Consider the following 12234-nt stretch of genomic DNA (forward strand, 5'->3'; position numbering starts at 1 on the left):
ATGGCATATTTACAAGATTTTTTTTTTCCTTTTAGGTTGGGAAAGTATGTTTGAAACCAAGGTATCGATTCTAAAACCAGAACAGTCATCCCAGGGAAGACTCACCAGAGATGGTCTTTGTATTTCCAACTTGGAGGAAGCTTGGAAATCTGAATCCTGGATAGAAAAACAGCAAAGAAATTGTGAGGAACCTCCTCAGCAAGTAAAAGTCACTCAAAAGAAACCTTCCCATGATGTCAGTGGTCATAAATATAATAAATGTGAGAGCAGCATTAATCTGCAACCAGTCAGTTTGCCCCAAGAGAAAATATCTGTTGAAAAGGATTTCTGTAAATGTGACACACACAGAGAGAACTTTAGACTGTATACACATTTGTTAAAATGCAATAAAATGTACCCAAAGAAGATATTTTCTATGTGTACTGAATGTGGGAAATCCTTCAGATATAACTTAACACCTATTGAAAACCAGAGAATTTGTACTAAAGCTAAAGAGTATAAGTGTAATGAATGTGATAAGGCCTTCTGCTGGAAATCACAGCTTCTTAAACATCAAGCAATTCATACCGGAGAGAAGCCATATGTATGTCAGGAATGTGGGAAGGCCTTCCGGCAGAGCTCACACCTTACTCAACATAAGACAATTCACACTGGAGAGAAACCTTACGAATGTGATGGATGTGGGAAGACCTTTCGCCAGAGGAAGGGACTTACTGAGCATCAGAAGATTCACACTGGAGAGAAACCATATGAATGTAATGAATGTGGGAAAACCTTTCGCCAGAGGAAGGGACTTACTGAGCATCAGAAGATTCACACTGGAGAGAAACCCTATGTGTGTAATGAATGTGGGAAAGCGTTTAGTCAGAGGACAGATTTTATTCGACATCAGAGAATTCACACTGGTGAGAAGCCTTACAAGTGCAATGAATGTGGTAAGGCCTTCTCCCAGAGGAAAGGACTTACTGAACATAATAAAATTCACACTGGAGAGAAACCTTATGACTGTAATGAATGTGGAAAAGCCTTTAGTCAGAAAACAGATCTTGTTCGACATCAGAGAATTCACACTGGAGAGAAGCCTTACAAATGCAATGAATGTGGTAAAGCCTTCTCCCAGAGGACAGGACTTACTGATCATCAGAACATTCATACTGGAGAGAAAGTTTATAAGTGTGATGAATGTGGGAAGTGTTTCCGCCAGAACAGAGGACTTTCTGAACATCGGAAAATTCATAATGGACGGAAAGTTTATGAACATCATGTCAGAAGTTAAAGTTAAAACTCAACATTAGAAAATTCACACTGGAGAGAACCCTTACGAATGCCAAGGATTTATTTGATACTAGATGATTTATGCCAGAGAAAAGCCATAGAGATGTCATGATGTGGGGTGGCCTTCTGCTGGAGCATCTAGGCAAGCTGGCTTCCTTATTGTCCCACTACACAACATTCTGTCTCCCAGTTCCATAAATTTGCACAGCCTGTAATGCTTTCCCTCCTTGTTTCTCTTGTAATCCCTGCCTGCCTCTTCCTGACTTCCCCATTTATTGGCCCCTGCCCCTTTGACAGCCAGGACATCATTTGTCATCCAGTGGTTCCTTGATCTCTCAGTTCTCTATCCCTGCCAGTTTTCTCAGTACTGAAGGATGTGGTTTGTCTGGGCCCAATCATTTCAGTTCATCCAGGCCAACTAGACACTCTCTTCCAATCTGTTGGATGTCAGCTCCCTGTGATCTTCATTCTTGGCCAAACAAGACTTTTTGAACTGTTCTCTCTGTGAAAGTTACTGTTCTTCACCACAGTAGATAGTGGGAGATGTCACTTTAAATCTATTTCCTGCCATATTGTGATTTGCCTGAGTATTTTAGTTGAATAAAAGGTCCCTCTGAATGAAGTCTTTTTATCACATAGGTTGCACATGCAGTAATGTCTACACGCACGAGTAAGCTGCATTCCTTGGCCACTTTCTGTTTTCTGTGAGCGCAGACCAGTGGCTAATGAATGAGAAATCAGTGTTTCTAGCTCTGAGGAGTTCTCATGCCCACATGAGTTCTAGACTTCTGGTTTCTCTGTTGGTGCTAGATACTCAGAAGGAAACGGTGACCCACAATTGCACCATTTCTCCCATAGAAAAACAAACGCAGCCCCCACTGCCGCCCCCGACCCTCAGTTACCAGGAGAGTACTGCGGCCGAGGCGACTGAGGAAGCCGGGCCCTGACCTGACGAGAGTGGTGCAGACAGTAAGATTCTGACATGAAATGCAAGTGTCTGTTCCGCCTGTCCAAAAACATTGTATGTCTTTGTGAAGGTGGTTAATTGTGAATGCTTGCCTTCTAATCTGTTTTATGTGAAGCATTTTCTGTGCTATGGAGTAAATAAAAAGCAGTCCTATAACTCATACCCATTTTGTACATTGAGTCCTTTCAGGGGGAGACTGTAGACATAAGTTGTACCTAAGCTTTGTTCTAGAGATTTCCTTGGAATTTCCCTAAGGCCTGGGGTCAAGGAGCCAGAGGACAGACAGCCTGGTTCCTCCCTGGCGTGAGCCTTGTGAAGTCAGAGCCCAAGGTCCTTGGGAGAGCCTGGTGTCCCCTCTGTAACACACCTCAGAAACGGGGCCTTTTGTAGGAGACGATTGTGACCCGTCTGGGGCTCAGGCTCAGCAAACTAGAAAGCCACAGCTAGGAGCTTCAGACAAGCGTGGAGTGCAGCAGTTCCCATGTGTGAGGGAGAGGCAGTCACAGGAGACCATAGGCCTGTAGAGATGGGGGTGGGGAGGGGGTGGGACTGGCTCCCTCCCTTCCCAGCAGCCACGTCATGAGAGCCCTTAGCTCATGCGGGCAGCAGACACACTCCAGACCAGGGACTAGGCCTGGAGCTCCAGTCAGCAGTGGAGGGGAGCTGGGTCTGTGGGCCCAGATGGGCAGCCCTGCTGGCAAAAACCACATCCCTCAGGCTGCTGTGGGAGGTCTGGCCACAGCAGAGCCAAATCCCTTCCCTCTTGTAGTATCCCACGTGCCTGCCTCGCTACCATCCTAGTTCTGTGAGAGATCAGCCTTGATAACACCCTGATTTGTGTGAGGGGCAACCCAGGCTTCTGGAGGGCATGGAACTACGGAGGTCAGGGCGCCATCCAGGCCTGCCAAGAGCCAGTCGGGCACCGGCGTCATAATGGCAAGCAGCCTAGTGGGAACCCATGAGCTAGAGAGTTAGGGTATAGACCCTTAGTCCCCTGAGAGTAGGAGCCGCTCTTGGGACCTAAGCCTTCAGTGGGAGTGTAAGGAGGGTGCCAGGTAAGATGGGGCCTGTCACACTGGGGGCTCATGCATGGGAATTCCTGTAGTCCCCTATGCATTTGTAGGGGTCCGCTAGAACAGGGATGGAGAACCTGTGACCTCAATGCCACATGTGGCCCTCTAGGTCCTCGAGTGTGACCCTTTGACTGAATCCAGACCTCAGAGAAAACATTTTTATTCAGGGGATTTGTTCTATGGATTCTGGATTCAGTCAGAGGGCCACACATGAGGACCTAGAGGGCCACATGTGGCCTCGAGGCCGTAAGTTCCCCCCCACCAGTGCACTTTGTGGCGTATACTAAAATCCCAGACTTAAGAGTCAGGAAGACCTGGGTTTGAATCCCACCCCAGAGGCTCACAAGCTGTGTGGCCCTAGGCAAGTCCCTATGCCTCTCTGGACTGCCTCATTTTCTTTATCTATGAAATGAGAAGACTGGACTCAGTGATCTCTAGGGCCTTTCCACTCTAAATCCAGGCCCTTTTGATCCCTGAATCCCATAACTCCAAACCCTCATGGTACCCAAGAGTAACAGGATGTATGGGGCTTGTGGCTCAGAAATGAGGTCCTAGGAATGGACGAGGCCTCACTTGGCAGGCAGGAGCTGGTGTGTCGGGCCTCCAGGTGCTACTCTGGCCCTTCTCCCTCCCGGGGCTGGCCATGGGGCGGGGGCGCTCCCCTGGTCAGAAGTCTCTCTGCAGCTGCAGATCTCGCCTTTTCTGCTGCCCAGCCAATGATGCCAATGGCGGTTATGATGGCCAGCGCCAGTAAGGAGGCTCTGCCAAAGACTCCACCCAGGTCCTCTCACTGGATCCTCACAGTGATCCTGGGGACAGGTGCCATGGCCACCCCCATGTTGTCCAGTCATTTCAGTCTGCCCGGCTCTTGGTGTCCCCTTGGGGGTTTCCTTGGCCAAAGCACAGGAGGGTTTGCCACTTCTTACAGATGACTTGCCCAGGTCACCCAGCTAGGAAGTGTCTGATGCAGGATTCGAACTTGGGTCTCCCTGACTACAGGCCCCACACTCTGCACTCTGGTGCCCCCAGCTTGTAAGCTTCATGAAGGCACCATCTGGTCTCTGGGCCCCGGCACCTAGCACTGTGTAGGGCACGTAACGGGTACTTAGTAGGTGCTTCATAAATGCTTGTTGGTTGGTTGATGAGGCAAAGGCCCACACAGAGCCTCGTCACAGTGTGCTGGGGACCTGGGCTTCTCCAGGGCTGCCTTCCAGACAGCATGAGCTGTGGTCAAGCACACAGCTCCACTCACATCCGCATCCTCCAAAGGCTCCAGCCACCGTCCTGCCAGCCCTCTTGGCTCTTCAGGGGTCAGGTCAGGCCTGGGCTACTCCTCTGCTCCCCCCGGGGCTCCTGCTTCTGAAATGCCCCGCTGTACCCTGGCCTCCCTTGCTGCCCCATGGGACCCTCCTTTGCCCTGGGTAGCCCACAGCCGGAATTCTTCAGTAGCTCTGGTAGTCCCTGATTCATGGTCACCTGGAATCGACAGAACAAGACTAGGCTGAAAGAGGGGTGGGCCGCGATCTCAGAAAAGCTTGGGCAGCTTCCTCCTCCAATCCCTCTGGCCCAGCGTTAGAGCTGTCACGGTGACCTGCCCTTATGGCTCAGGTCTCTGGAAAGATGAACCACCTGTCCAGCTGCACGTCCTCCTCCTCTTTGGTCTAAGTTTGAGGAACATGCCCAAAAGACACTCCTCAGAAAGAGAGAGGAGAGAATGCTCTGTGGGAGCACGAGGGAGGGTGATGTGAGGTCAGCAAGGTCCGCTCCGAGCCGCTGCCATGCTTTCCAGCTTCCTACAACGTGGGCCTCTCGTTCACCCTCCTCTTTCCCCACTACAAAAGGAAAAACAGTCCCAGTGGAGGGACTGAAGCCACGCCCTGCTCAGGTCCCTGTGGCCCTCCACAAGCCCACCACCTGGGTCCCTGCGGGTCTCATCTAGGAGGCTCCAAGCAGTTCTCTGGGGCTGGATGGGATATGCACAGTATCACTGGCCAACAGGATGGCTGGTGGACTTCGCCACCTATGGGGGTTTGGATTCTGCAGCGGACACCATGGTGGGCACAGATGCCCTTTGGGGAGCTCACATGTCCTTTTCTGTATGACTTCGTAGGATCATTAAGTCATGGGTTTAGAATTGGGAGGTCCCTAATCCGAGGCCCACAGAGGCTGTGGACTTGGCTCTTCTAACTCCCGGAAACTGGGCCCTTTCCACAGGAGCAAAGCACAAATAAGAGGAGACCCGTCAATGGAGATGTCTGGTTCTGTGTCTCGCTGTGAAAACTAATGGTAAAAAGGGGGAACGACAGACACTAGAGAGATTGCAGGCTCAGGCACAGCTTTGTTTTTGTTGTGAAGGCGACCAAAGTCAGAAGCCTCAGAGGGTTCTCGAGCCCTTGCTTTCAGCTCCTCCGTCCCATCAGCTGCCACATATTGGCACTCCTCCTTCCCTAAGATCTCTCTTATTTGTCTGTCCCTCCTCTGCTTCATCCCTTCATGCTAGTCCCTCCTCCACATCCCATCCACCACACAATGGTCTTCCTAAAGTTCGGTCTTGACCATGTCACCCTTCTATTCAACAAACTCTGCCCTGTTACTTCCAGCACCAAATAGAAACCCTTTGCTTCTGATGTGTTTTGAGGGGTCCGGTGACCCCTCAGGGACTGAAGCACAGGAGAGTGTCATCTGGAATGAATTCTTCCAGTCAAGTAGGCAAAGGTTTATTGTAATGCCAATATGGCAGGGAGAGCTCCTTACAGAACTTGCCACTTAGTAGGAATGATGCTAAATCTTGTATAAGAAAAGTAGTGGGTTATGGGGCAGATGTAGTAATTGGGTGATAACACACAACCTTGGTCACAGGCGCCTTCACTGCTGGATGTCAGGGGAAGGGGTTTCTTGGGGTGTATTTTTGGTGTTACATCTGTAGCAAGATAACTTTGAGAGTTGATGTCTACAGCTTGACCTCTGGAAGGAACACAACAACTTTGGGAATCAATACATGATAATTCTGTGGTTACAAGACAGTAGTCCTGTTTCTTTACAAGAGAATGTCTTCAGACGTCAGCTTGTTCTTGTGATGGGGGAAGATGGTTTGTCTTATGGGCCCCTCATGAGTCTGTGCTGGGCACAGTGTCCTTGGGCTGGGGAGAAAACTGTCAGGGACAGTGTTTGGAGACCAGGGAGAAATGTGATCTTGGAATTGGGGTCCAAGCACATGCAGCCCATCACTTTGACATTTAAAATCCTCTATGGGGCAGCTAGGTGGCACAGTGAATAGAGCACCAGCCCTGGAGTCAGGAGGACCTGAGCTCAAATCCAGCCTGACATATAACACTAGCCATGTGACCTTGGGCAAGTCACTTAACCCTAATTGCCCCTCCAGAAAGCAAAAAAGAAAACTTCCTGTTCACATTTGGTGACCATTTCACATTTAGGGAAGTGGATCTTGCTGTTGCTTACTTGTGGACTATATATGTGTGATTTTTAGCAGAAATATTTCTGGGACAAATTATTTCCCAATGAGCTTCTTTCCTTTGCTTTTGTTGGATAGTTGTTGTGTTAAGAGAAAACTAAGCTCCTTCTGTTTTGTTTCCTATAGTTCCATCTATTTAGTGAATGAACTAAAAGTTCTCTGTGCTCCCAAACTGCCACACATCAGAGAAGTCATACTGGCGAGAAGCCTTGTGAACATGAGGAATGTGGAAAGGCATTCCAAGGAGCTCACAACTTAGAATGCATCCGAGAGTCCATCCTGAAGAAACACCTTATAAATGTAATGACTGTGGAATAGTCTTTAGTCAGAAGATAAACCTTAAGGTACATCAGAAAACTTATACTGGAGAGAAACCATGTAAGTGTCACAAATGTGAAGGGGTCTTCCACCAAACACCTTAGAATTCGTGCTAGAAGGAAGAAATCTTATGAATGCCGTGAGTGTGGGAAGGTCTTTGTTCTAAGCAGAAGTCTTACTCTTCATCACAAGGTTCGTACTGGAGAGACACCATATGAACATAGTGAATGTGGGAAGGCTTTCTGCCGAAGCAGAACTTATTCTCCATCAGAGAATTCACACTGGAGAGAAACCTTGTAAGTGTAATGAATGTGGGAAATTCTTCCACCAGACTGCACATCTTACTGCACATCAGAGAAGTCATACTGGAGAGAAGACTTATGATTGTAAGGAATGTGGGAAGTGCTTTCTGCCAGACACCACGTCTTATTGCACATCACACAATTCATACTAGAGGGAAACCTAATGAACATGGAAAGAAATCTGACTAGAGCTCAAATCTTATGCAAGCATCAGACTAAGTCATACTTGGGAGATACTGCATAAATGTGGGAAGGCCTTTCAGAGCCCAGAGCTTCTCTCTGACATTAGCCAACTCATTCTGGAGAGAAACTCTTTAAATGTGTTAAAGGTAAGTAGTCATTCCAACTGAGCTGATGACTTACTGTGCTTCATATGTTAGAGAAAATTATCTAAAATGTAGTAAATGTGAGAAGAGCTGCTGGAGAGAGAACTTTAATGTCCATTAGCAACCTCATAGGAGACAGATGTACAAACCGGACCTGCTGCTTCATGGATACAGGAAACTCCTAGACTAGAAAATGACCAAATTAGCCTTTGTGCCTTCTCTGTGACTTAGAATGTCAGAGAATTGCTGGGAAACCAGTGACGTCCTCAGCTTAAGACAAGCATGCATTGGGGGGGGTGCTTGCAACCAAGACTTCCTGAATCTGGCCAAGCTCTTTCTGTGATGCCACATTCGCCCTTTAAGAATTGCTAATGGTGTTACCTTACACATGGAATGATTGTGGGAAGGCATTTTACCTAAGCTTAAAACTTAGTTTATTCCAGAGAATTTATCTTGGGAAGAAAACCTGACAACTATAATGAATGTCTTCAGGTTTTTGATAAAAGAGGAAACCTTTATGTACATCAGGTAATTCATACTGGAGAGAAGCCTGAATTCATTCAATGGAAAATTGCTTTCTGCTCGAGCACAGAATTTACTCTCCAGAAATTCACATTACAAAGACAATATAATGAATATGGGAAAGTCTTCTTCTTCTGATGTGGCTTATTCAGCAACAGATGTTTCATACTCAATGGAAACGTTATGTGATGAGTGTCAGCAAATTTTCCCTCAGAGCACTTACCTTCTTTTATGTCAGATAATTGTTACTAGAGTGGAACCTAATGAAACTGATTTCTGCTGAGAATATTTTACTAACTTAAGAATTCACATTGGAGAGAAACTTAATAATTATTAAGGGAAAGGTTTTCCTCCAAATTCCTTTTCACCTATCAGTACTGGAGAGAGAAAACTTGCTTTTAATCACTATGGAAAGCCCTTCAAAACACAGGTCTTGTCCAACTCTTTGTGACCCCATTTGGGGTTTTCTTGATAAAGATACAGGAGTGGTTTGCCATTTCCTTTTCCAGCTCATTTTTTTTAAAACAGATGAGCTATGGCAAACAGGGTTAAGTGACTTGACCAGGACCACACAGCTTCAAAGTATCTGAGGTCAAATTTTAACTCAGGAAGATGAGTCTTCCAGATTCCAAACTCAGTGCTCTATTCACTGTGCCATCTAGCTACCCTATAGACTTTCCTATGAATCAAAAATTCCTACTGTAGAGAATACATATGAATGGGAAACTTTATGAATGTAATGAATAAAGATAAAAGGTTTAGATGAAAAATGTACATTGTTTGATAGGCTAAGTCAACCAATACTGATGCATTTTGGGGGGACTATGAATTGGTCCAACTATTTTAGGAAGCAATTGATCTAGTCTTACCACTTCTAGGCATATATCCCCAAAATATCAGCGACATAGAGAGCTTCTATGTATAAAATTAATTATATCAGCGCTTTTTGTTGTAGCAACAAATTGTAAATGAAGCCAGTATTCATCAACAGGGAAATTACCAAATTGTGGTATATGCGTGAAATGAAATACTATTGCACTATAAGGAATGAAGAGCATAATAAATTTGGAGAAAGCTAGGAAGCCTTGTATGAACTAATGGAAAGTGAAACGAACAGAACCAGGAAATCCTTTTACACAATAATCACAACAATTTAAAATAAAATAACTTTGGAAGACAGAATTTCTCAAAGCAATGACCAGTTTTGACTTCAGAAAGTTGGCAATGAAGTGTGCCACCCATTCCTCTACAGAGAGGTGGTAGACATAAGTATACAATGAGAAACTCAGCTTATGAGGAAAGGCTTTTTCTCTCCAAATTGGTGTGAGTTTGTGAGTAATGATAGAAGTTTTTAAAAAAAGAATTGTGAAAACATTTAAAGAGTGCTCCCTCCAAAAGACGTTTAAGACAATTTGGTTACGACCATGTTAAATTTTATATATGCTTTAAAGAAGCCGTGTTAGCAGAAGTTAATGGTCCTGATACATTCACCTTTTTTGTTTTTTGTGTCATGGAAATGCTTAGTGGAGATAATTAAATTCAAAATAAAAATAATTTAAAGAAAAACAAAAATGAATGTAATAGATGTGAGGATTTCAGCCAGAACACACTTTACTAAAAAATCAGAAAATCAAAACGAGTAAAAACCCTCTAGAGGAAGCGGATTCTTACTTGATTCCCCACAGGGCTGCTTTCAGTTAACTTCCTCTCATATTCTTTCAAAATCCATAAAAATTAAGTGCCTACTATGTGCCAAACACTGGGATACAAAGAAAGTTAAGTGACAGTCCCTGCCTTTGCAGAACGCCCAATCTAATGGAGACAACCTGCAAACCACTATGTGCAAATGAGGTTTATATGGGATAAAGAGGAAGTAATTAGCAGAGCTTGGGGAAGGCTTCGTTGGGACTTGAAGACAGCGAGGGAATAGAGCAGAGGGAGATCATTTCAGGCATGGGGGACATCCAGAGGAAATGCCCCGTGTCCGCAAGGTGGATTGTCTTGTGAAACAATGAGGAGGCTCTTGTCCCGGGACTGAAGAGCACAGGGGTGCGTAAGTATATGACTGAAGGTGGAGTGGGAGCTGGGTCATCAAAAGGTCTGAACACCAGAAGATGTTGTTCTTGATCCTGGAGGCAATAGGGAGCCACCGCAGCACTGAGTAGGAAGGTGACATGCTCAGAGCTGTGCTTAGGAAAATGGCTGGAGGATGGACTAGACTGGGGAGAACCTCGTAGAGGGCAGACTCACCAGCAGGCTACTGCAACAGTCCAGGCATAAGGAGAACACAAGAGCCTACAGCAGAGTGGTGTCTGAGGAGAGATCAGAACCTACTCAAGACATGTCGCAAAGGTGAAGCGAACCGCCTTGGGAACAGATTGGAGATGGGGAATTAAGAGAGTGAGAAGTCGACGGTGAGCCTGGGGCGCTGGGAGAACAGCAATGGCAGGGAAGTTTGCAAAGAGAAAGGATGACCTAAGTTGGGGACAGGTTGGATCCGGTATGTGTATGAAACCCAGTTTGAGATGTCTCCGGCATTTGGGAGTGTGATACTGTCATGTAGGAGAGAAGTTAGGGCTAGGTAAGTAGACTTGAGCATCCTCTGCACGAAGACGATATTTGAATTCTTGGGAGCTGATGAGAACACCAGGCAAAATTGTCTTTACAGAGAACAGAAGAGGGCCCAGGACAGAGGGATGCCTATGGTTAGTGGGCATGACGTAGGTGAGGATGTGGCAAAGAGGAGGGTGAGAAAGAAGAGTCAGGAGAACAGAGAGAGTGGAGTCCTGACAACCTAGAGAGAAGAGAGTGCCAAAGAAAAGACAGAATTGCAGTCCCAGGGCTGGGATCAAGAACGGACCACTGCATCTGACAGTGAAGACACCACTGGCCATTTTGGAGAAGGTGCTTTTAGTGAATGCTTGGGTCAGAAATCGCATGAGAAGGGACTGAGGAGATAAGAGGAGAGTAGTAGAGAGGCCTATTTCAGATGGCTTTTTTTTTGAGGAATGTAACCACAAAAGGCAGATAGTGGGAATGGAATGATAAAGTAAAGGGGTGTGGTTTTTTTTTCTTTTTAAAGACATGGACATGTTTGCAGACAGGAGGGAAACAGCCAGTAGTCTGTTTTGTTCTGTTTCTTTTACTTATTTCTCAATGCCTTTTTCTTGTCCTAGAGGCCATGCCTTGCAGGTCTTGTTTTGGATTTTATTTTTTGCATAGTCAAGAGGATCATAAATTATACCAAAAGCTGTTATTTTGCCACAATCAGAATGGGCTCCAAATCTAAAGACAAAAGTGACATCTAGGCTTGTTTTAGACATCTCTTTCCGTTTTTCTCAGATTTCAGTCATGGGCACTGTGGCCTTTTCAGGATGAAAGACTTCCATAACCATCTGTTTACATTGAAGAAGTCTGCTGTGTCTTTCCTGGTTCTGATGGTTCCAGTGTCATTCACAGAGGTAGTAGGGTTCAAAGCATCAAAGGAGGACAAAGCTTCACTTTGTCCTTTCTGTCCAGTTATAAGACTATAGTGTAGTTAGCCGCACTCAGCTTGGGCAGTGACCATGACTGTGAAACCTGCACACCTGTCTGCAACCAGGCTCTCCTTGGGACAGAAAATTGCAGAATACGTTCTTGGCTAAGCTGAAGAATTGCAGAATTCTTGGTCAGCCTTTGACTCATATCACAGGTGGCGTGTTAATATGTGAGGAACACTTTGCCTGGAATGGTGACTAGACCAAGAGGACCAGTGAACTTCCCCCCAAAAAACCAAAACTCTGCTGCTTTGGATTCCAAGGAACATGGCACTCCATTCTGGGGCTTAATCACCTGAAATCTCATCATCATATTGTTTAATTCAGCTTTGGATACTCAACACTTTTCCAATTCCCTCAGCTTCCTCTCTCCTCTGATTGGAGGACTGGAGGGAGAAGCATTAAGTTCTCCCCAAACTTTTTCTTACACAGGGCTGGATCTA

At 45.9% G+C, this 12234-nt stretch overlaps 1 protein-coding gene across 5 annotated transcripts in view; it reads left to right on the forward strand.

Annotated features, from left to right (window-relative positions):
• Positions 1-2404, forward strand: part of LOC138167692 (zinc finger protein 184-like) — a 31699-nt gene extending 29295 nt beyond the window's left edge. For 4 of the 5 annotated variants that reach the window (XM_069096654.1, XM_069096656.1, XM_069096652.1 and 1 more), the window contains 2 exons: positions 36-1253; positions 2258-2404. In XM_069096654.1, the coding sequence (XP_068952755.1) occupies positions 36-1253; positions 2258-2310 (1271 nt within the window). In that variant the 3' untranslated portion in view covers positions 2311-2404. Of the gene's footprint in view, positions 1-35 lie in introns of all 5 variants that reach the window. The other variant, XM_069096653.1, reaches the window with a different exon arrangement.
• Positions 2405-12234: the final 9830 nt, after the last annotated feature.

The sequence above is a fragment of the Petaurus breviceps genome, unplaced genomic scaffold (assembly GCF_028583685.1).
Source record: "Petaurus breviceps papuanus isolate PSGF00001 unplaced genomic scaffold, PetGlider_PUasm1.0 287, whole genome shotgun sequence".
Classification (NCBI taxonomy): Eukaryota; Metazoa; Chordata; class Mammalia; order Diprotodontia; family Petauridae; genus Petaurus; species Petaurus breviceps.